Source organism: Alosa alosa, chromosome 9 (assembly GCF_017589495.1).
Source record: "Alosa alosa isolate M-15738 ecotype Scorff River chromosome 9, AALO_Geno_1.1, whole genome shotgun sequence".
In the NCBI taxonomy this organism is placed as follows: domain Eukaryota; kingdom Metazoa; phylum Chordata; class Actinopteri; order Clupeiformes; family Clupeidae; genus Alosa; species Alosa alosa.
In genome coordinates this window covers 30790388-30815314 of record NC_063197.1, presented here as the reverse complement: position 1 = coordinate 30815314, position 24927 = coordinate 30790388, and the positions used below count along the sequence as shown (strand labels likewise).

The 24927-nt window shown below is 45.6% G+C and overlaps 3 protein-coding genes across 6 annotated transcripts in view; 1 reads left to right on the top strand and 2 right to left on the bottom strand.

Moving 5' to 3' along the window:
- The window catches only part of LOC125301107 (guanine nucleotide-binding protein subunit beta-4-like), a 9998-nt gene extending 3531 nt beyond the window's left edge, over positions 1–6467 (bottom strand). The window contains exons 1-7 of one of the 3 annotated variants that reach the window (XM_048253380.1): positions 6216–6467; positions 3654–3740; positions 2655–2693; positions 2032–2138; positions 1566–1629; positions 1106–1268; positions 104–170 (exon numbers count right to left, since the gene is read on the bottom strand). In XM_048253380.1, the coding sequence (XP_048109337.1) occupies positions 104–170; positions 1106–1268; positions 1566–1629; positions 2032–2138; positions 2655–2693; positions 3654–3710 (497 nt within the window). In that variant the 5' untranslated portion in view covers positions 3711–3740; positions 6216–6467. Of the gene's footprint in view, positions 1–103; positions 171–1105; positions 1269–1565; positions 1630–2031; positions 2139–2654; positions 2694–3653; positions 3741–5801; positions 6170–6215 lie in introns of those variants that run through there. The other 2 variants (XM_048253381.1, XM_048253382.1) reach the window with 2 other exon arrangements.
- A 315-nt stretch (positions 6468–6782) lies between these two features.
- On the top strand, positions 6783–17349 carry actl6a (actin-like 6A). Of its 2 annotated transcripts, none has more exons than XM_048253373.1 (14): positions 6783–6943; positions 7516–7592; positions 8123–8297; positions 10979–11079; positions 11248–11345; positions 11542–11636; positions 12420–12526; positions 13394–13483; positions 14182–14243; positions 15354–15468; positions 15857–15937; positions 16080–16175; positions 16538–16624; positions 16735–17349. In XM_048253373.1, the coding sequence occupies exons 1-14, from the start codon at positions 6919–6921 to the stop codon at positions 16813–16815; spliced, it is 1290 nt and encodes a 429-aa protein (XP_048109330.1). In that variant the 5' UTR covers positions 6783–6918; the 3' UTR covers positions 16816–17349. The 2 variants fall into 2 exon arrangements, with proteins under 2 accessions (XP_048109330.1, XP_048109329.1); XM_048253372.1 differs by having other exon boundaries at positions 12420–12541.
- On the bottom strand, positions 17254–24800 carry mrpl47 (mitochondrial ribosomal protein L47). Its single transcript, XM_048253375.1, has 7 exons — positions 24670–24800; positions 24404–24531; positions 24213–24273; positions 23999–24095; positions 23626–23756; positions 18262–18357; positions 17254–18000 (listed from the first exon to the last, which is right to left on the bottom strand). Exons 1-7 carry the CDS (start codon positions 24798–24800, stop codon positions 17889–17891), a joined length of 756 nt encoding a protein of 251 aa, XP_048109332.1. The 3' UTR covers positions 17254–17888.
- Between the last annotated feature and the right edge of the window lie 127 nt (positions 24801–24927).

The following is a 24927-nucleotide window of genomic DNA, read 5'->3' as shown; positions in this document are numbered from 1 at the left end:
TGTGTGTGTGTGTTTGTGCGTGAGAGAGTACCTGTGTGCGCACGTGTGTGTGTTTGTGCGTGAAAGAGTACCTGTGTGTGCACGTGTGTGTGTTGCTACTCACCAGGTGGTGTCTCCTGAGCTGGTCACAACCTGACCATCATCAACGAAACGGCAGCAAGATAAATAGCCTGGAGAACATCACACACAAAGGGCTTTAAGACAATATTTAAACCACTTTAACATATACATTGGGCTTTAAGACATTATTTACACCACTTTAACATATACATTGGGCTTTAAGACAATATTTACACCACTTTAACATATACGTAGGGCTTTAATAAAGATAATATATACATCAGGCAGGGCTTTACGCATTTTTCTACAACTACAAACAAGCAGCAACAGAAGCAGGCTGTAGTCAAGGCCTGGCTAAACATCTTATTGAAGGAAACTCAGGGTTTAGCCTATGGGTTCCAGACTTAATGCAGTCAGTGACTGCAAAGGATGTTCCTTCAAGTATTAAATATAATCCTTGTAAATGAAAAATGGGGAGACGATGTATAAAAAGGGTTGTAATTCCTTAACGGTTAATGTGATATTTTCATTTTGAATCAAAGCTGAAGGTCTACTCTTCCGGCACATCTTGATTGCTTCCTTTCAGGTCCATTCCGGTGGAATACAGAGGTGAAGTCACAAAGTTGCACCGCTGCCCCTGTCCACATATTTATGGACCTGTACATCTAGAGATTAAACATTCATACAGGCCTTTAAATCTGTGCATGTGAGTGTGTGTGTGTGTGTATAAGTATAAGTACTCTTTTGATCCCATGACGGGAAATTTGGTCTTTGCATTTATCCCAATCCGTGAATTAGTGAAACACACTCAGCACACAGTGAACACACAGTGAGATGAAGCACACACTAATCCCGGCGCAGTGAGCTGCCTGCAACAACAGCGGCGCTCGGGGAGCATTGAGGGGTTAGGTGCCTTGCTCAAGGGCACTTCAGCCGTGCCTACTGGTCGGGGTCGAACCGGCAACCCTCCGGTTACAGGGCGGAAGTGCTAACCAGTAGGCCACGGCTGCCCCGTATGTGTGTGTGTCTGTGTGTTTGTGTGTACCTGTGTGTCCAGCCAGTTCTCTGGTGACTCGGACATTGCCTTCTCGTGTCTTTAGATTGTAGACGGAGCAGATGTTGTCCAGACCGCCACACGCCACGAAGCTCCCCGAAGGCGCATACGCACATGTCATCACCCACGACGACCGCAGCGGGATGGCATGTATCTGACCCCAACAACCAATCACAGCAGGGTTATTACACCAACAACTAATCACAGCAACAGTATCAACAACCAATCACAGCTTGAATATGACATTAACAGCCAATCATATATCATATTATGACTTTGACACTAAAAGCCAATCACAGTTTAGATTTTTGACTGAATTAGCTAGCCTAGCCACTTATATAATACCTCCATGGTTGATACACCTGTTCTTCTTGTATACTTGCTGTAGACAGGAAACCACACAGACATGTGTTTGAGTGTGTGTGTGTGTGTGTGTTTTAATTTTAGTCACCTTATTTGTCGTGTAGCTGTCCCAGATTATTAACTTGCCATCCTGAGATGCGCTAACAAGTAACCTGCAAATGCACATAGGAAAAACATACACACACAGACACACACAGACACAGAAAAATACTTAAACGAATAGACACTGGAGGAGTGGAGGAGACTCTGTGCTTCCAGTCACCAGGGTAGTGATGTACCATACAGGGAAATAAAATGCTTCTGCCTCTTAGCAGTTTACAATCACACACACTCACACACACTCACTCACTCACTCTCACTCACACACACACACACACACACACACACACACACACACACACACACACACACACACGCTCACACACACTATCCCCTGGTGTTGCTATGGCTACACAGGAAGTCATATGTCAGCCAGGTGTGGTGACTGGTGGAGTATAAAGCACTGCTGAGCCACTCAAATGTCAACACACACACACACACACACACACACACACCTGGTGTCGCATCCCCAGTGCATGGCGTAGATTTTAGCCAGGTGGCCCCTCAGTGTTCTTCTCGTCCTCAGCTGGATCCTCCCAACAGGGTCCAAACCTGCTGAGATCTAACACACACACACACACACACACACACACACACACGCACACACACACACACACACACACACACACACACACACTCAGGAGCAACGAGACACATACACATTAGGCCTTACATCCCAAACTAAAGTCAGCATGTCTCCTGCACTGAAGCCTTTGTGTTTGTGGGGTTATGTAGTGTGTGGGTGTGTGTGTGGTTGTGTACATGTGTGTGTAGTTATGTGTAGTGTGTAGGTGTATGTGTGTATGTAACAGAGGTCGTAATTTGTCTGCTGCTCACGGCCCTCGAACCCGCCACCTCGACACACACCGGCATGGGAGTTGAACGCTCTAACCACAGAGCTAAAAGCCCAGGCTTCCAACTCAGCGGTTAGAAGCATTCTTAAGGTTAGGGGTGTGAGGATTTACACGGGCAACTAGCACGCTAGCTCAGTTCGCCTCCTTTACATGTGGAGTGTGTACATGTGTGTGTAGTTATGTGTACAGTGTGTTAGTGTGTGTGTGTGTAGAAGTGCTGATACCTGAGAGAGGTTGGAGTCACTGCAGGCTTTCCTGGCATCCTGCAAAACAGCAAGGCAGCATCAATCAAACCAGAGAAACATCACTAAGGCAGCATCAATCAAACCAGAGAAACATCACTAAGGCAGCATCAATCAAACCAGAGAAACATCACTAAGGCAGCAACAATCAAACCATTGAGAACAAGAAATTAAACCATCAAAACATTGTAGTAGAAGGATCATCAATCCAAGTCAGAAGGTGAAAGTGTGAAAAAGACATCATCAGTCAAACAAAATAAGGCTGTTAGATGGCACTCATCTACCCTAACATTAATCAATAAGAAAGTCAAACTTAAAGCAGCACTGATGAAGATTTGCTCTCGGAGTCCCCCTTTAGTTGAAAAATAACAATAATAACAAATAATATAGTTGATAATAAACAAACTAAATATGCGTCTTTTGCAACAAAGTATGAACATAACTCCGATATGATATAATGGGAATACACTGACAGCAGTCTGTAGAAAGAGATCTCGGAACTCCTGTAGCATAACAGCGATTTTGGAGGGGGGACAGAATTCCAACCCGAACACAGAAAGTTGCTAGATCGGCAATCACCTATAGAGGGCTGCTCAGACAATGGCAGAAGTGCCGATTGTCATGTTATGAGGTTATGTGCCATCAAAATGATTTTGAAAATATTATGTTAAAGTAAAAAAAAACTCTTTCTTTAAAGGTCTTTAAAGGGGATTTCTGGCGATTTTTCACATTAGTGTATCGCATGAACATGGGGACTCATGAACATGCCTCCAGAGCACTGTAGCTGCCTGGCAGCTCTAGCTGTTGTCTGCAGCAACTTGAGCTTTGTAGAACCGATTGTTTTAGGGTGTTTTTTTCCGTATCAGCAGTACTTGGTGACCTCAAGAAACAGAGATCGATGTGAAAAAGCGCCGGAATATTCCATTAAAAGCACCACGTTAAACACACATGCACACAATTGCACACACACACACAGCTTACTTGGATCTGTAAGCGTAGTAGTTCCGCCTCTTCCCGAAGCTGTTCTAATTCACTCATGGCCCCAAACAGCTATGTTCAGGCCTCCACCTGCGACACACACACACACACACACACGTAAGAGTGGTTCTAACTGACCAGAGCACTGCTCTCTACATGGTCCCACCAGCTCAGAAGCTGCTGTATCACGTACGGTTAGTCTCCGGAAAGTCTTCACCTGATGCTTCAGGTGAAGGTGAAGCAATGCTTAGCGTTTAATCTGCGTATGAACACACACAGCGATTTTTCTACCCAGAGTTTTCTGTAACCTACAGTGAGATGGTAGCCTACTGTCTGTGGAAACTAGAAGATGAGAAACACTGATGCTGATCCTACTGGGCTGATCCTACTGGGCTGATCCCACTGGGCTGATCCCACTGGGCTGATCCTACTGGGCTGATCCCACTGGGCTGATCCCACTGGGCTGATCCTACTGGGCTGATCCTACTGGGCTGATCCTACTGGGCTGATCCCACTGGGCTGATCCTACTGGGCTGATCCCACTGGGCTGATCCCACTGGGCTGATCCCACTGGGCTGATCCCACTGGGCTGATTCTACTGGGCTGATCCTCCTGGGCTGATTGTCATCAACAGGACTGAGGTGGAGCGTGTCACCAGCTTCAGGTTTCTGGGTGTCCGCATCTCTGAGAGCCTCTCTTGGACCCTCAACACCTCTACTCTGATCAAGAATCTTCTTGAGGAGTCTAAAGAAAGGTCCACCTGTCTCCTCAGATCCTGGTGAACTTCTACCGCTGCACCATCAAGAGCATCTTCACCAACTATGTCACAGTATGGTATGGAAACTGCTCTACTCTGACTAGGCTGATTCTATATGGGCTGGTTCCAATGGACTGGAGCATGGTCCTATGTGATGTTTGGGCTTGTAACAATAGGAAGTATTGTTGTAGTTTACGTGGATACAGAGACCCAGCTGTGTGTTGCAGCTATAGACACTGAAGACGATAAGATGCTATATGTTTATCACTTTTGTCGAAGATGAATAAAAAATAAAAAAATAAATAAAATAAAAAAAAGTTGGGTATAAATAAGATATTCTTTACTGCAGGTGTACTGAAAGGGGCAGAAAAGAACATCCTGTAGGCTGATCCTACTGGGCTGGCTGGACTCCGTCCCTTTGTAGAGCTCAGAGGACCTGGGAACAGAAATCTCATTTTCAGACGGGTCCTCAGGAGACTGCCTCGCTGTGATTGGCAGGAGGGCACAGGGGAAACAGGCTCTGAGCGCAGCTAAAAATAAACGCTTCTGAACGCCACCGCTGCTGCTGTGGCTATAAATAAACTCGGAGTGTGAGGCTGGTCTTCATCACCATCACAATCCTCATCATCTCCCCCACAACATGCGTCCTTCCTGCCCTCAATAATTTCACCAGAAAACTACCCCCCCCCCCCCCCCCCCCCCCCCAGACAGATGACATATTCACATATCACCCTTCACACAGTGATTCTTTCACAGATGGATAGGAGGCTCAGCTCAGTTTGATGGGTTTTTCAGATCATGCAGCTTTTTAAAATGTACAAATCTAAGGAAAAGGAGAAAATGGCAAAACATTGATTTCTTCTTATAGTGCACAAAGTCTTTTATAATGATGTTTCAGGTTGTCAGTCCGATACCTTCATCAGAGCTGCTTTGTTCTTTAGTGGCTCCTATTGCAGAGCTGCGTGGATGAAGCTGTCCTCAGAAAGTGCTAAAGACATACAGCAGATATAAATCCCATAATAACCATAACCAAACCCCCATCTGTTTCGGCTCCCTGAGACTGATCTCCCCTCAGATGGACTGTCAGGCACTGGCAACAGTGGCGCACCTAAACGTGACCTTAAGTGACAGCACACCACACTGAAGTTTGACATGTTTACCCGTTTGCATCCTGGCCGCGACGCCAGGAACGCTGGCGCCTGACACCCTGACAGCACCGTTATCATTATACTGATAAAAAAAAAAGAAACACACACACAAGCACGCACGCACGCTTGCACAACGTGATAAAAGTCAAATAAAAGTAAGTGATAGTGAAATGTTCAAAAAATGGAGACTCAGCAGGACCAGACAATAAAGAAACAACAGAAACAGAAGGGAAACTTCAAACCCACCAGAACCGTCAGTATATCACTGCTCAAGTCCAGAGGAAAGGTGGAAGTTTAAAGTCCTTGGTAACTCCAGGAAAGCACTAACGCGCAGTGAGGATGACCATCTGTTTAACTGCCAAACATCCTCTAGGCTTGCATCAGTCAGTCGGACAAATTCTCTGCAGAAAATCAGTTTTAAATTGAGAGGAGGAGTGAATGTCGTCAGGAACGGGAAGATTTCCTTTTTTCCCACTGATTTAGTTGGATTTACCAGAATTCAGTAAGGACCTTGGTAATAGCGCATCCTAAAACCTGCACCATTTTCCTGTGCCGCATGAGCGCCACAGGTGGCACACCAGCAGTGTAGGCTACAGAATCAGATGTGCAAACACTTCACAACATGCATCCACAAATGAAGATCTAATGTAAACAACTCACTGTGTCCGTTGGTCATAAGCCAGAAGAAGACTTAATGCTCCTGCTTGCTGCGCTCCGGTACAGTGACAGGATGTGCGAAGGTTGCCCGCGCATACCTCACCAGCGCCCTGGGAATGTCAGAGTAGGCTCGTGTGTAGGAAGGCTCTTAAAGGGACCGCTGTTCGGCGCCCACGTAGACTAGACTGCACCTGACTGGCTTTAAAAACATCCGATTTTAATGTCCTCAGAGTTAGACATGCTGAGTGCCCAAATTGAATGAATGGTGCTATTTATTATTCATCTATTCTATTAGATGAATAGTTTTATAGAGAAGGCTAGTCAATCTTTAATTTGTGGGTGTGTATCTAAGTAAAATATATTAATAATGATAGCATACAATCCTTTGCAAACTATGTTTGTACTTTGAATGATTTGTAGGCCTAGGCTACTTTAAACACGCACACAGAAAAACTGAAAATTCAGTCCTCCCAAAGTCTGCTTCTGATATCTCAACGCAACTTGTCTGTGACGATTGGTTTGGAGGCGGAGCTACCTAAATACTTCCATTTCATTGGCTACTACCGGGACAGACTGTGGCACTGACTAGGTTGACCAAATCTAATTCATTTCTTTGTTGTGATTAAACGTTAGCCGCTTTTGAAATCTGCCTCACCGGTTGAGTTTATAAACTATTGATAGTTCTTTGCATCTAGGTGCTTAGAGGATGAGTGGCGGGGTGTACGGAGGCGGTAGGTATAATTTATTAACTGTAGCGAAATGAATAAGCGCGCCACGTTGTAGTGGTCTAATGTCTTATACCGTTAGCACACAAGCTAAGTTGTTAGCTAACGTTAGCTTATAGTAAGACTGTTCTAGCTAAGTGTGGCCATTGAGTTGCACGTTAAATGTGTATTATACTAAGAAGAAGAAAAATCGGCATTCCTTGCATGAATGGATGAGCAAAACACTTTGAGGGAATAAACTAATATAAGAGTGCTACCGTTAGCTATTCGCTAGCTGCTGTATGCTAATACGAATGAATGACCCTAACGTTAACGTTACAGTTCATGATGTTTTCTGTGAAATGTAACCCTTTTGAATGTAGCCATTTGTTTCCGAGATTGCTGTTTCAACATGTAATTATTTTTAAAATTCACTGACATCTCGTATCTTCATACATAACTGATGAAGAATGTTAACTTTATAGATCAGCTCGGCCGATATGACACTTAACTGAGTTGAACAAAGTTGAACTACGAGTTAACTTTGAGTTCCCCAAACGAACCTTATGATATGATTATATGTTTGTGTTTCTGTGCAGATGAGGTCGGAGCGCTTGTGTTTGACATCGGCTCGTACACGGTGCGCGCAGGCTATGCCGGTGAGGACTGTCCGAAGGTAAGAGCGGCACATCCCCTCGTCTGCACACCCTGACTTCGGCTAGATGAGTAGACATCCATCAGTGTGCTCCTCGGTGGAGGAAGACTGTTAAGCAACAGAGGGGCACATAAGAAAGCCATTATTTTAAAGTCACAAGCTTAACCTTTCTTGAATTTCCCCTTGGGGATCAATAAAGTATCTATCTATCTATCTAACCTTTATGGTCCTGGAACTGGAGATTTGTTTCCAGCCCCTCACCTGTTCATGGGTGATGAAGGGAGGGAGGGATGGATGGATGGATAGATAAATAGATGGATTAGACACATAGATAGATCATCACTTTAGTCATCCTACGGGAATTGTATGGAAGCGGCACTCAGTGGAGGAAGACAATATTTCATCTAGGCCAACTTCAACGTCAGCATCATAACCGTCGTTGATGAGGAATATTAGTTTTAGTCTGGGGCCCAGACTCTGGGCTGGGACCGCTTGAGTTTGGGGTGACTCTTAGCCGGCTGATTTGTGCGATATTTTGTCTCTGCCTTTAGGCGGACTTTCCGACGGTGATCGGAGCGACGGTTGACCGGGAGGATGGCACCGTTCCCATGGAGACGGACGGGGAGAAGACCAAGCAGAGTGGCACCACCTACTACATTGACACCAACCAGCTCCGCGTGCCCCGAGAAAACATGGAGGTCATGTCTCCCCTCAAAAACGGCATGAGTACGTCTGCTTGTCTTTAGATGCTCTCTAATACTCTGCTTATCTATCCACGGTCTGTAAAGCCTAGTTCATGATCCCTTTTCGTATGTAAATGTTCATTTCATCCATTTTGTCCTCATTTGTGAGTTCATCTAACTCACAGGTTAAAAGCCAATTAAGCTTATTTCTCCAAAAAGTCGGTGCGTTCTTTTTAAGTCTGTCAGAAACGTTTGTGTGTTTCTATGTGTTTTGGTCTGGCCTGTAAATGTCTTTATGTAGTCTGGTGTGTGATGAAGAGGTTCATGCTCAGAGGATGAAGAAAGAGATGTGCTTTAAAGTCTGGCTGGGTGGATTGGTCAGGCTGACATAGCTGTCCATGGTGCTGGAAGACTGTATCTGTAGTCTGTATCAGGGCTGTAGTCTCTAGTCTATATCAGGGCTGTAGTCTCTAGTCTATATCAGGGCTGTAGTCTCTAGTCTGTATCAGGGCTGTAGTCTCTAGTCTATATCAGGACTGTATGCTATATCAGGGCTGTAGTCTCTAGTCTATATCAGGGCTGTAGTCTCTAGTCTATATCAGGACTGTATGCTATATCAGGGCTGTAGTCTCTAGTCTATATCAGGGCTGTAGTCTCTAGTCTGTATCAGGGCTGTAGGCTGTATCAGGGCTGTAGTCTCTAGTCTATATCAGGGCTGTAGTCTGTAGTCTATATCAGGGCTGTAGGCTGTAGCAGGGCTGTAGTCTCTAGTCTATATCAGGGCTGTAGGCTGTATCAGGGCTGTAGGCTGTATCAGGGCTGTAGTCTCTAGTCTATATCAGGGCTGTAGGCTGTATCAGGGCTGTAGTCTCTAGTCCAGTGGTTCTTAACTGGTCTGGCTTTGGGACCCACAATTTCCCATGTTCATGAAGTCACGACCCATATATATTTTATAGCGTTCAAGACAACAGATTTGGTGAGCTACATGCTAAGAAAGGCCAAGTGCCTGTAGGCCTATTTGTTTGGAACATGCTGTTTGGCATTACATTTGTGAAGTCTCCAACTCCTGATGTCACCTTAAAGGTGCCATGTGTAAGAATTGAGGTAAAAATATCCAAAAAATTAGCTACACGCATCAAAAGAATGAGAAGAAATAATGGCGATGATGTCATTAAAAAAATGACAAGGTATAGTGCTGCAGAGATATCAACCTGAATTAGCATGCTAAATTACTAGCCACAGCCGACAGGTGTCATAATACCAGTTTAGGCCATGGGAGGCGGTATCGCGGGCAACATAACCGCCAGCCAAACTGCAACACACGGTGTCTCGGTTGTTACTCTAGTGTAGACCAACTCACTTTCTGGAGGTATACTGCCCCCATCTTTCATGGAATGTGGAGTATGAATTGATTTTTTGCCGGATATTACATATGGCACCTTTAAAGTACTTGACAGGTCTGTCTTTGACAGGTGTACTTTATTATGAGGCATTTTCACTCATGTTCCAGCAATTGTGAACATCGCACACTGTGGATTCTGCACCATTTCGTCTCAATTTAAGTCTATTTGAAATGGGCGATTTCTTCTCTTTTTTTAACCACAAGCGCCGCGACCCACCCAGAATGGTTCCGCGACCCACTTTTGGGTCCCGACCCACCAGTTAAGAACCACGGCTGTAGGCAGGGCTGTATGTAGGCAGGGCTGTAGGCTGTAGACAGGGCTGTATGTAGGCAGGGCTGTCTCCTGCTTGTTGGTGGGGTTTGCATTTGTCTTTGGCGTCTTTCACTCTGTGACATTCAGTGCGGAATTGTAGCATGATTGGCAGAGGAGTGTTCTAGAAACCTTTTGCCGTAGAGAGCAGATTATTATTGGCTGGTTTTCTTCGAGTCTTTACCTCAGAGAGCAGATATATTATTGGCTGCTTTCCTTGGGGTCCTGGCCTGGTTGGATGCAGACGTAGATGATGAGATGAAGACCAATTATAGCTTCACCCCTCAGTGTCGCTTTGGAAGAAAAAGGAGCCGTTTCTCTGTTTTGTCCCTTGTTTGTTGAAAACTCTGTTCCATCAGTCGACCCTCACAGTTCTCACTTGGTATTTCAGTTAGTTTCACTCAGTTCACTCTGCTGACTCTTAACTCCCCCTGTTTTTCCCCTAAAGCCTTATTTATTATCAATGTTAGAATGTGGATGCAGCCTCTGTCGGTTTTCTGCATTTATTTCGTCCATCTTTTTGTCCGTTCCCTTCGAGCTTACAGATATGGACAAAATGGATTAACGAATGAAACAAGTGTGTCCATTCACCGTACGTGTGCCTTGTAGGCAAGTCCCTCCACTGGGCAGCCATCTTGCAACGCTCTTTGGGCAGTTATCGGGCAGCTATTTTCCCATTCAAGTGAATGGGGAGGCATACAGGAAGGGGCGGGATATGTGTAGAGACTACTGCCATATTGGCGTTACAAACTAACCCCATGCATTTCTACAGAGGATTTTTTGAGTGCTGTGTGTCTTCATTAGAAAATGTCTGGCTTTACTTAGCCTGTCCTCTCTAACTCTGCATGGTGACACCTCTGCCGCTCGCTCTGTGTGTGAAATTGCACACAGGAGGTGTGTTGTGTGTGTGTGTGTGTGAAAGTGAATATTGTTTCTAGGTTTAAGATTTAGGTGTTATGCTTGTGTATGTGTACTGATTGCCTGGTGTGTGTGTGTTTGTTTCCACGTGCAGTTGAAGACTGGGACAGCTTCCAGGCCATTCTGGACCACACCTACAAGATGCATTTCAAGTCGGAGCCCAGTCTGCACCCTGTGCTCATGTCCGAGGCCTCGGTGAGTTCTCACAGAGTTCTCACAGCGTTCTCCGATGGTTCCCCTCCCTGCTCTCTTGCATCTTTGTCTCCTAATGGTTGCAGACTACTGAGTAGCTTTTTGTGAGGAGCTGTGTCTGTGGACTTTGACTTTGACTGTGTGTGTGTGTGTGTGTGTGTGTGTGTGTAGTGGAACACCCGAGCAAAGCGTGAAAAGCTGACAGAGTTGATGTTTGAGCACTACAACATTCCCGCCTTCTTCCTGTGCAAGACTGCAGTCCTGTCAGCGTATCCTTCCAGCCTGCTGAGCCAGTGCCGCCACGTTTCAGAAAAATTACAAGTTTCTTTTCGACTTCAATAAATGCAGTGAAGTTTTCAATGTTAATGAGTAATTATGTTAAATAACTGTGATTATGACTATGAGCCAGTGTATGTGTGTGTGTGAGAGAGAGAGAGTTTCCTCCCTTGACTCTGAGTGTGTCAGCTTTGCAAATGGGCGCTCCACGGGTCTGGTGCTCGACAGCGGCGCCACGCACACCACAGCTATCCCTGTGCATGATGGCTACGTCCTGCAGCAAGGTGAGCACAAACACGCTCACTCGCACGCATACACACACACACACACACACGCACTCACACACACTCACGTCCTGCAGCAAGATGTGCTTCCCTCTCCCTCTCCCATCTCGTAAACCCCCCTGGCCTCTCACTGGTCTCATCTCTCATCGGCTCTGAGTCAGTTTAGTCTGCGTGAATAAGGCCCTGTGTCCACCGATCACGTTTTTTGCGCCGACGGCGCCTATTTTCGATACAAATCTTATGAAGTTCAGCGTTCCCAGCGCTCCGCTCCCTCGGCGGGAAAAAAGCCTCGGCGCTCAAGAGCGCTGAAAATTGAAATCTGTTCAACTTTTAGAACAGTGCTGGGGTTGTCAATGTCACTTCTCTCTCGACAACCAATCAAAACTTTGAGAAAACAAATACAATAAACACTTGACTGAAGCGCTCTGAAAATGAGGTTAAGGGCACTGTCAGCGCAAAAAAACCTCATTGGTGGAGACAGGCCCTAATTGGCAAGGTAGTTTTATTATTTCATACATTTCATACACACGTCAACGTGAGAAAATGGTGAATAGCAGACCATAATAAATATAATAGAAAATTTAAAAATTCTTGGAGTATGTTATTTTGGTGAGATGTGAGAAGGAGATGGTCTGCACACTGTATACGGGCTCCAAGAAATACTTAATTTATTCTAAAAAGACAACATTTTCGATCTCAACAGATCTTCATCAGGCAAATACGAACTGGTGAGATTTTGGTGAGATGTGCCATTTTAATTTGGTGTGTGTGTGTGTTGGTCAGGCATTGTGAAGTCCCCACTGGCGGGAGACTTCATGAGCATGCAGTGTCGTGAGCTGTTCCAGGAGCTCGCGGTGGAGATCGTCCCACCCTACTTGATCGCATCAAAGGTGAGGGCAGCCAAAGTAAGTGTCGACCTTTCATTCCATTTTAGCCCGTCGGGGGGTGTTGGGGGCCGGACCACAGGCGGCGGAGGTGGAGGGGTCAGAGGTAACGCTGACATCACATCCTGTGTCTGCATGCTCACCTTGGTTTTGAGTTTACTCACCCCTACGCCTTCACTAACTGTGTGTGTGTGTTAGATTAGCCTTCACTAACTGTGTGTGTTAGTGTACTATCACTAACTCTGTGTCTAGTTGTGTAGCTGTTGCTAACTAACACCTACATGCGAAGTTGGAAATTAACTTTAAAAACACATTTTTTTCATTTTCATTTTATTTAAAAGTAAATATCTACCAGCCACTGACAGACGAATGGTCAAATTCACCAGCCACTCATTAGTAACTCTTTATTTTGTGTGTGAGATCTATCAGCATGTGGCTGGTGCTCATCTCAGGACCTGTCTGCACGGCTGTAATAGTCACTGCTGCTCCAAACTGGAGAAGGGTGTTCATGCTCATGTGTGATGTGTATCATGGGTCATTCCCCATCAAGTCCAGTGGTGCTCGCTCGCTCGCTCTCTCTCTCTTCTCTCCTCTTCTTTCTCTCTTTCTCTCTCTCTCTCTCTCCTATTCTATTCTATTCTATTCTCTTCTCTTCTCTCATATCTCTCTCTCTCTCTCTCTCTCTCTCTCTCTCTCTCTCTATATTCTCTTCTCTTCTCTCATCTTTCTCTTTCTTTTCTCTTCTCTCTCTCATCTTTCTCTCTGTCGCTCTCCCTCATTTCTTTCTCTCCTCCTCCCTCCTCTCTCTCTCTCTCTCTCTCTCTTTTTCCCTTTCTCTCTCCCCCTCTCTCTAACGTGAGCGTTTCTCATCAGGATGCTGTGCGTGAGGGGGCTGCTGCCAGTTGGAAGAAGAAGGAAAAGCTTCCTCAGGTCACACGCTCCTGGCACAACTACATGTGTAATGTAAGTACACACACACACACTCACACGCTCCTGGCACAACTACATGTGTAATGTAAGTACACACACTCACACGCTCCTGGCACAACTACATGTGTAATGTAAGTACACACACACACTCACACGCTCCTGGCACAACTACATGTGTAATGTAAGTACACACACACACTCACACTCACACGCTCCTGGCACAACTACATGTGTAACGTAAGTGTACACACACACACACACACACTTCTGGCACAACTACATGTGTAATGTAAGTACACACACGCACACACACACGCACGCACGCACACACGCATATACACTCCTTGCACGACTACATGTGTACCGTAAGTACACACACACACACACACACACACACATGCTCCTTGCACAAGTATGTGTAATGTAAGTACACACACACATTTAATGTGATGGTTGCTAGAGCTCAGTGATGATGTGATGGTTGCTGTTGCTAGAGCTCAGTGATAATGTGATGGTTGATGTTTGAGCTCGGTGATAATGTGATGGTTGATGTTTGAGCTCAGTGATAATGTGATGTTTGAGCTCAGTGATCATGTGATGGTTGATGTTTGAGCTCAGTGATAATGTGATGTTTGAGCTCAGTGATCATGTGATGGTTGCTGTTGCTAGAGCTCAGTGATCATGTGATGGTTTCTATCTGAAGTGACTGAGTTTCTCTCTCGTCCTCCCAGTGTGTCATTCAGGACTTCCAGGCCTCAGTTCTGCAGGTGTCCGACTCGCCTTACGATGAACAGTAAGACCTGATGCTTCTTTACCGTTACTGCCTCAGACAGACACACAGACAGAGAGACGGACAAAGCCATCCATGTGAAAATCAGACACACCCTCCTGAGTGCATATGAGCACTTCCACGGAAAATTGACTTTTTGTCACATCCATAACACCAGTGAAATGCCTTGGCACTTGTATGATGTGAATGATGACATTAATTTTTTGTGCATTTTTTTTTCTCATGTACATTCATCAGACAAAAATAGCAAATGCTCAAATGTCATGTAATCATTCACATCATACCATACCATCAGATTTTATTGGCGTTATGGATGTTACAAAAAACGTAATTTTCCATGGAATTGCCCATATGCATTTAATTTTTGGATGGAACAATTGCTCTGATGGTGATCCTTGTCCTTGTCTGGCGTGAGTAAGGGGACGTGCCTTTAGTCTCCGTTTGTCTGTTTGCTGTTTGTTTATGCGTTCAGTCACAGTAACCTAAACATTCTTACTATTGTCCAAATTAAGTCTAAAAATATCTGTGCTGGTTTTAGAAATGAGCGTTTTTGCAGCAGCTAGACTACTCTTAGATTTATGCACAAATGCCTCCAAATGGAATGAATTGAAGTCAATGGGTACCATAGGTTACCTAAGAATAGCTGGTGCAAATTGAATGGAAGCCTGCGAAAACTGCCTCGAGTTCCTGCAGTGGGGAAACGGGCCTAGAGCTGCTTCCTACGGCTCACCTGTGGATAGGCGCTTCTGCTTACATTATTGGCCTAGTTACCTCGTGTGTGTGCGTGTGCGTGTGCATGGCCTCATCTGAATGTGGGTCAATTAGAAAGTGAGAGAATTATCAAAGGAGCAGAATAAGATTGAGGTGTGTGTGTGATCCTCTTTGACCCGTCAGTTATAGTTCCTCTACTGTGTGTGTGTGTGTGTGTGTGTGAGTGTGACTGTCACTGTTCTAATTTCTGTCAGTTGTGTGTGTGTGTGTGTATTTATGTATGTGTGTTATATTATCAGCTGACTCAGGCAGAAGTTTGGACCTGATCATTGTCTGGCTCCACAGTGTGTCTAATCGTGTGTGTGTGTGTGTGTGTGTGTGTGTGTGTGTGTTCCTCTACAGAGTGGCGGCCCAAATGCCCACCATGCATTATGAGCTGCCTAACGGTTACAACTGTGACTTCGGATCAGAGCGGCTAAAGATTCCAGAGGGCCTCTTCGACCCCTCCAACGCCAAGGTCAGCAGGGGCAGAGCTTACTGATCCCTCTAATGCCAAGGCCAGAGAGCTGAGACCCTTAGTCAGAATGGGTTCCTTAGAGTAGCGTCAGATCAGAGTGAGTTCCTTAGAGCAGTGTCAGGTCAGAATGGGTTCCTTAGAGAAGTGTCAGGTTAGAGTGGGTTTCTCAGAGTGTTCCATCAGTTCAGAGTGGGTTCCTTAGAGCAACGTCAGGTCAGGTCAGGTCAGGTCAGAGTCCATCCTGGGTTTAACCCTGTATAAGAACATCTGTATAACCCTGAATAAGAGTATCTTATAGCATAAAACTGTGTGTGTGTGTGTGCGTGCGATTTGTGTTGCAACCATATTGGGAGAGGAGGTGTGTGACTAACTCTTGCTCCCCCTACAGGGCCTGTCTGGTAACACCATGCTGGGAGTGGGACACGTGGTGACCACCAGTGTGGGCATGTGTGACATTGACATTCGACCGGTATGTGCGCCATTCGTGACTTCTGACCACGCAGCCCTTACCACACACAGGACTCGGGCTGTAGTTAGACTTAATGGAAGAAACTGCTCATTGATTTTCTTTGTGTGTGTTGTGTGTGTGTGTGTGTGTGTGTGTGTTTCAGGGTCTGTACGGAAGTGTGGTAGTGACTGGCGGAAACACACTCATTCAGGGCTTCACCGATCGCCTCACCAGGGAGCTGTCACAGAAGACTCCACCGGTTAGCAACACACACACACACACACACACACACACACACACACACACACGCACACGCACACCAACCTTTTTCTCTCTCTCTCTCTCTCACACTTCCTCCATCAGTCTCCCACGCTGCTGTTCTGATTAAGCCCTCTCTGCCCCCCTTTCCCTCTCTGCCCCCTCCCTCTCCCTCCCCCCTCTCCCCTCCCCCCTCTTTTCCCCCCCTCTCCCCCCTCCCTCCCCCCCCTCTCTCCCCCCCCCCCCTTTTCCCCCCCTCCCCCCTTTCCCCCCCCCCCTTTCCCTCTCCCCCCCCTCTCCCTCCCCCCCCCCCTCCCCCCCCCCTCTTCCCCTCCCCCTTTTCCCCCCCTCTCCTCCACCCAGAGTATGCGTCTGAAGCTAATAGCCAACAACACCACAGTGGAGCGCAGGTTTAGCGCCTGGATCGGAGGCTCCATCCTGGCATCACTGGTAAGATGGGGTCAGAGGTCAAGGGCGTTAAGAATCTCCTCTTCAGAGTCTCTTCTGATTTGTGCTTTTCATGCCTGATGTCTGTGTTAACGTGTGTGTGTGTGTTGCAGGGAACGTTCCAGCAGATGTGGATCTCGAAGCAGGAATATGAAGAGGGCGGAAAGCAGTGTGTAGACAGGAAGTGCCCCTGATCGCCACAGAGACGACCACTGCCTTTAAAACGCGACAAACCTCTCTGCTTGTCCACCCCACCGTACTGGACTCAGGAACAACACAAGGACGCGCCGTTTTATAGTTTTTTAAAAACACATCAGTCAAGATTCCAGTCCTTTTTTCTTTAGAGTCTTTGCTATTTTCTTAAACACACCTAGATGCTGTGTTGTGATCGCTGACCATTTTCAAGGGTGACAGGTCTGACGGAATTACCTGCAACTGGCCGCTCTGTCCCCTGTGAGAACTGGTCTTGTGTGAGCCACGTATTATGTTACTGTCGACTGATTCCTCAACCCTGCGGTCACTGTCAGGATGCAACCGACTTTTGATTTCCCTGTTAGTCTTTTTGAAAAATAAACGTTTTTATTGCGATGCCTTTTGAATTTGAACATTTGACACAGATAATCCCAGAGCGCTGTTGTACAAAAAGTCACCTGTATTTATTTAGATGCTCATGATCATATCACACATCAGACAGAACTCCAATAAACATGTTTCTCTTTTCACTGGTATGACTGAACACGGATAACTCTCTGCTCCATTTAACATCTACACACTAACCCTGACCCCCAGCTGCATCAGCCCAGCCCAGTCCACCACAGCCTCTGGGCAGAAAAGTTTTTTTTTTTTTTTTTTTTTATAAGACCACCTGGTCACAGAAAAGTTTGTATTAGAGGTTGCAATAGCACATGGTCATGTGATGAAGTGGTTTTAAGCCTTGGAAGTCTGGAGTAAACCTTTCAAACAGCCAAGTCTGGCCCAGGAAGAGCAGCTGTTGCTGCTGCCTAGAGGGTGTGCCGGGTCAGAGGCCAGAGAAGCTTTAGCTTGGCGTGCCGACAGGGTTTTATTAGAGGCTGTACTGGCACACGGTCATGTGCTACAGTGGTCTTGAGCTCCACAGGTCTGGCGTAAACAACCTCAAAACAGCCAAGTCTGGCCCTGGGAAGGGCTGGTGTTGCTGGCTGGAGGGTGTGCCGGGTCAGAGGCTGGAGAATGTCTCGTCTGGGTGTGCCGAGGGGTGTGGGTCTGCTGCCTCTGGTCCTGGAGGCGCTCATGCCGTCTGCGCCGATGCTTTTGGGAAGCGCTCTGCCAGCTTCTTCTGCTTCTTCTTCTCCAACTGCTCCTCCCTGACCTTCGAGCGCAGGTGCTTCTCCAGTCGCCGCCTGGAAACACACACACACACACACACACATCAATGTAACCTGCCACATGTAATCAACTAAAGAGAAGAAATTTTACATGGTGGGGGGATAAACTGATGTAGTTAAGTGGAAGAATACAGTTATTGAGTATCCTAACGAGGCCAGTTATAGCACTATTTGCACTTACAGTAATCATACTTTAATTGCTTTTTCCTGATGAACCAGCAATACACTGTTAGTCTGTTTACTGTGTGTGTGTCTCACGAATGTGACCCTTCTTACCTGACATATGGTTCAACAAACGCTGGAGTGAAGAAGCGCTTCCTCTTGTAGCGGGTGTTCAAGTGCCAGGGACTGGCATGCTCTCTGAAGCGATACCTGGGTGGGGACCACGGGAGGAGTTTACAGACAGCAGATGTGTGTGTGTGTGTGAGAACACCATTGATGATGAAGATGATATTGAGACAAGGATCTGACCTTCCCAGAGTATGTGTGTATAAGAACACCACTGATAATGGGACAGGGATCTCTCCTTAGGAGTATGTGTGTGTGGGACAACACTGATGATGGGACCAGGATCTCTCCTTAAAGGTGCTCTAAGCGATGTTACGTGGTTTCTAAGCTAAAACATTTTTTGTCACATTCAGCAAACATCTCCACCATCTTCTCGCTGCCTGTCTCCTGGATACACCGAAAAAATGTGATCTCTGTGGACAGCCCAGACCTTAAAAACAGCCTGGACCATGAAACATAAACTGTTCCAGCCAATCACCAACGAGAAACGCGTTCAGGAGTTTCAGTTGCGCAAGAAGGAGGGGCGGTTAGTGCTGGGCGGTATACCAGTTCACACCGTAAACCGGTGTATATTTTCGTTATGATATGAATTTTTAATATACCGCCATACCGTGTATTTGATTACACAACGTTTGGAACGCTGCCGGTAGGTTCAGAGTATCAATGTAATTTGCTGCCGGTAGGTTCAGAGTATCTGCACATTTTTCAAGTGCAAATTTAAAGACTTTTAAGACCTTTTCAAGACATCTAAATGGAAAAAAATAAGACTATACCACGCCAAAAAAGACAAACATGACAACACTGTTTTATGCAATGTTTTTTTTACTAACTTTAACACCCATCCCATTTTGGATGTCTACAGAAGTTACCAAATATAGTTTTTTGGGGAAGGAAAATTAATTGTGTGTGAATCACCTTCACAGCTATAAATGGCCAATTTTAGGCTGACTGTTCTTCACCTGTGTCTGTAGTAGCCTAGGCTACTTGCCAAAGACATGTGTACTGGACTGGATTCTCTTCAATATTTCTTTTCAAATGTAGACTAAAGCTATTTAAATATTTTAATAGGCCTATTTTATATACTTTACTATGTGCATCTAATATGCCGTATGCAGCACAGCAGATCAAAGTTAATCCATTAGGCTACTTTACATTTTGCATACATTCTGTTGTATCTAAACCAACCAAAGCTGAACAAAAACATTGTAAAACCATTGACTTGTTTTAAAAAAGTGTATGGGAAAAGTGAAATCCCCCTATTAATTAAGAGACAGGTCCTCCTCGCATATTATTTTTATTAGAATATTATTTACAAAGTTATTATTTACAAAGTACTGGGAAAGGCTGACAAGCAAGCCTATTTACTTCCCTGTTGGGTAGGCTAGGCCAGCAACACAATCTGGAGAGATGCAAACAGATGAACTTTACGTGTATTTCCTCCTGATTGCGAAAACTTTCTTTTTCTGTCAGTCTGTGGTTCCTTCATAAATTGCGCATCAAATTATCAGACAAGTGAAAGAAGCACCGGGCATAATTTGACCAGCAGTCTCCACTTCCATGGTTTATAAAACGCTGATGTTGCTAAGGGGTTGACATCATTTTCATTAAAGCAGTTATTTTAGAGTGCATTACGCCTTTGGTCGGCAAGCTTGGGCTTAAGAATGCTTTGGTGCTGAAGATGTTGACTGGAAGTTGTTTCGTGGGGAAAAAACAGCTTATTGGTTGATATGGGTGTGAGTGACTGTGACAATAATAAGCAGAGAATGACATTGACCATTTTCTCTATCTCCTGTTGCTATGTCACTTTTCAAGTCCAGGCCTGTCTGGAGAAATTATATTTCGCCCACTCAATTAGAGGCACTCAGCGGCAGCTCAACCTAAGGGGGTGTAGTGGTTAAATAAGAGGTGGGTACACTATCAGTTCTGTGATCACAAAGAGGTGGACTGCGCCATGCAGTAGTGGGTTTTTAAAAAAGGCATTTAGAACATGTTTGATGAAGGTGGAGGGCAGACGCACAATATTCTCCAGGTGCATTGTAGGCTATAAATGCCCTCCGCTGGCTGCAGATAATTGCAGATTAACAATAAACAGTAATGCTAATCTGGTACCTGTCTAGTTTTATTCCATACATATATTGTTTTTATAGACGTTATTGGCATGCGCGATCAAGAGCTTCCATGTACGCTTGTGGCTGTTGACATGAATCAAACATGTTCTGAATGCCTTTTTTAAGGGCGATAAGTCGAGCAACGAGTAAGAATGAACAGGTATGATAAGGGATCAGATTCCAAAAATAATTCAGTGGAAATGCATGGATTCCAGTTTCTTCCAGTAGCAGCAACTGGAATCCATGCATTTCCACTGAATTATTTTGGAATCTGATCCCTTTATCATACCTGTTCATTCTTACTCGCTGCTTGACTTATCGTGACTAAATTCAAGATGGCTGCAAACGCTTAAACTTCGTGGAAGATACTGTCTGTATAAATCGCCTTGTAAGTAAACTACCAGTGCTTTTTTTCAAAGTTCTCAACGTCTCGTTTTAAATGTCAGGGACCTCGGAAGTCTACCAATGAAGTGTGGAGATACATTGAGCCTCATAAATGGGTGTAAAACAGTGATTTATTTGCATGGCTAGCCCGATGCCGAAGCACCACTTGAAAAAGCTGTTGGTAGCCTCGGCTAACTAGCGCCAGATTTTGGAGTGCAGGGGACAAGCCGAGATGGCCTATGAGACATACGTTCACACTCGGTATCATGTTTCAATACACTTTAGGTCAATATCACACCGGAATTCTCCTTTAACATAGTGAAAAGCCTAATATAACTTTTCACTGTGGCATAGTTCGGAAGTTGTGTTTATTTAAGGCCTGAACAATGGTCCTTTTGGTCACAACATGTGATTTTTGACACAATAATGATAGTGACCTGCCCAATCAACAACAAAAAAAGCATACTGTACCTCACCCACAGAAAACCCCACCTCCCCCCCACGACCAACCCCTGTACCTGTCCTCTGCCAGCGTGAAGAGGACACTAGCCACCATTAACCCACGCAAAGCAGCAGGCCCAGACAACATACCAGGACGAGTGTTGAAGGACTGTGCAGAAGAGCTGAAGGATGTTTTTACAGACATTTTCAAACACCTCTCTGGAGCAAGCAGTCATCCCATCACTTTTCAAAACTGCCACCATCATACCCCGTGCCAAAGAAATCATCACCATCATGCTTCAATGACTACCCGCCCTGTAGCACTCCGCTTCATAATCATTAAGTGCTTCGAACGGCTAGTCATGTCACACATCAAAGCCACCCTACCCCCACCCTGGACCCCTTCCGGTTTGCATACCGAGCCAAACGATCCACGGAGGATGCAATCTGCTCTGCCCTCCATCCAGCCCTCACCCACTTAGACAATAAAGACTCATATGTGAGAATGCTGTTCATAGACTTCAGTTCAGCATTCAATACCATAATACCACAACAACTCATCAGCAAACTGGACAAGCTAGATTTAGTACCTCCTCTGCAACTGGCTGCTGGACTTCCTGTTGCAGAGACCACAAGCAGTAATGGTCGGGACAACACCTCAAGCACTCTGACCCTGAGCACGGGGCCCCTCAAGGGTGTGTGCTCAGCCCCCTGCTCTTCACACTGCTAACACATGACTGTACAACCACTCACAGCTCCAACCATCTGGTGAAGTTTATGGACTACACAACACTCACTAAGGGCTTATGAGGCTCACTACAGAGAAGTAGACCTGCTGGCTAAATGGAAAAGACAACAACCTCCTGCTAAATGTCAGCAAGACCAAGGAGATTGTTGTCAACTTTCAGAGAGGCCACAAACAACTGCCACCACTGTCCATCGACGGAGATGCTGTGGAGAGAGTGAGCAGCACAACATTTCTGGGGGTGCACATCAGCAACGACCTCTCCTGGACCATCAACACAGCATCACTGGCGAAGAAAGCCCAGCAGCCTCTACTTCTTGGTGCAAATTGAAGAAGGCAAGTGCCACGCCTCCCATCATGACTACATTCTACAGAGGGACCATCGAGCATCGTCTCCAGCAGCATCACAGTGTGGGGCTGGAAGCTGCACAGATCAGAACAGGAAGACCCTCCAGCGCACTGTTAACACAGCTAAGAGGATCATTGGAGCACCACTCCCTCCCTGCAGGACATTTACACCACCCCAAAAGCACTAATGATTGTCAAGGATACAACCCACCCTGCACACACTAACTGTTCAGCCTCCTGCCCTCTGGAAAGCGGTACAGGAGCCTCCGCCCCGCACCACCAGACTGGCAAGTAGCTTCATCCACCAAGCAATCAGGATGCTGAACACTCTACCCACTCTCCCATCACTGACAGCCCCCCCACCCACCAGCCAGCCAGGAACCCAGGAAACTAGGATCCTGTCTACCCTAACCCCCCAACACCGCCCTGTGGAACTGCACTGTGACTGGCAAGAGCCTAACGTGTTGCTGCTTCACATCAAGCCTGATATACTTGAAATTACTGCATATCAATGTAAATATACAGGTCACACAAGCACAAGTTTAAACTTCATGTAACTGTTAAGACTATATAAATATACAACACAACTACCTCTATTTTTTTATATATATGTCCTATATTTCTATTTTGATACATACATGTTCTATATTTCAGTCTTGCACTTTAATTTAATGTTTATTGTCTATGGCTATGTCTATAGTATGTCTATGTCTGCATGGGAAAGTAAGAAACGAAATTTCAATTCTTTGTATGACCAGTGCATGTAAAAAAATTGACAATAAAAGCCGACTTGACTTGACTTGACTAGAATCATGAGTGGCTCTTTGTAAACAGCATCATTTTCTGGGGCCATGCAAAACTGCATTACCACTAGTGTGGAGTTATTCTACATCATGACAGTAAAATAGACCATCCTTAGTCAATGTACTGCAGCAATTCCTCTCTCAACCTGTAGCAAATGCTGTGAACATCTGATTATGCATGAAAAAAAAATAGTCATATACCGTAAAACCGTAAGAATTTTGAAAAATACCGTGATATACATTTTTGTTCATACCACCCAGCACTAGGGGCGACCTTGCTCTCTGTTTTGTTTGAACGCAACAGAAGTGACGTTATCCAACATCGCTTAGAGCACCTTTAAGAGTATGTGTGGTGTGGTGTGTGTGTGTGTGTGGTGCTGATGATGGGACCAGGATCTCTCGTTCCCAGAGAGTGAGTGTTTGTGTGTGTGGATCGGACAGGAATTTTTCCTTACCAGTGAGTGAGCGTGCATATGTGTGTGTGTGTGTGTGTTTGTGTGTGTGTGCGTGGATGGCTCGTTACCAGTAGACATGTCCAAAGACGTCTCGTCTCCAGGCCCCGGGCCGTCCCTTCTCCTGACCGGTCAGCAGCATGCGCAGTGCTCCCTCTCTCTCCTGCACCACAGAGTCCAGCCTGATCATCGACCGCTCCACCTGTCAGCAACAAGGGCCGGGTGTTCAGTATGTGAGGGAGTGTTGGGCGCTTCCTGATGTTGGGGTGTGTGTGTGTGCGCTTACTCTCCTTACTGAGCAACAGCAGTCCTGATGAGAGGGTGTGTGTGCTAACTCGCCTTACTGAACAGCAGGCCTGATATGAAGGTGTGTGTGTGTGCTAACTCTCCTGACTGAGCAACAGCAGTCCAGATGAGAGGGTGTGTGAGAGCGTGTGTGCTCACCTTCTTGAGTCGCTCTGGGCTGGGCATGGACAGGCGCTGCCTCTTCGACTCCTGCTCGATGGTGAGCAGCATGTTCTTCTCCTTCAGGAGAACATACCTGTCACACAGACGTTAGACACAGACAGTGTTATATAGAGTACACACTCATCCCTAACACTGCAGATGTGCATGTCTGTCATGCATTCGGTGGTATGGCGCACACTCATCGACTTACCACAGCTTGTGTAATTCCTCATTGCTTTTGGCCCGTAGCTGTTTTCCTGTCCATGGGGCACCTTTGGGATAAACCAGGATATAACATACAGGAGTGCACGTAATTCCTGCATTCATTCATTTACTAATCATATTATGCCATTTTAAGACTATTCTATATCATTTTGTAACGTTAATAATAACGTTACTTACCAGACTTGACATGCGCTTCGCCCCAGTTCTCTGGAAGATCGAAGAACTCCTCCAGGCCTTTTCGGCTTTGTGATGTGTGGAAAAGTCTATAGTGCACCGGCTTCACAACCGGAGAGAATGAGGTCAGCCTGAAACAAAAAACAAGTGACATTGAGGACCGACTTGAGTCTCACACTTAACTGTAACGGCAACGTTGTGGTAATAACAAGCTAATTTCACATCGCTCAAAGTATCAGACTCATGCGAATACATCTCTAAACATTTACCTGTGTGAGAGACTAATACATCTGGACGAAGAATATTCTGTCTGCTGTAATTTGAAAGATGAAGATATTGATACACAACGCTGAAATTGCCTACATAAACCAACAATGCGTCCTGCAGAGGTCGCAGCCATTTTGGAACTGTGACCAAGTGGGGGCGACTTCCTTTAACCCAGGATGCACTACTCATGTGTAATTTTTTTCTTACGTATTTTTTTTTTTATTATATGAAATTGATGACTTATTTATCCTATATTTAAA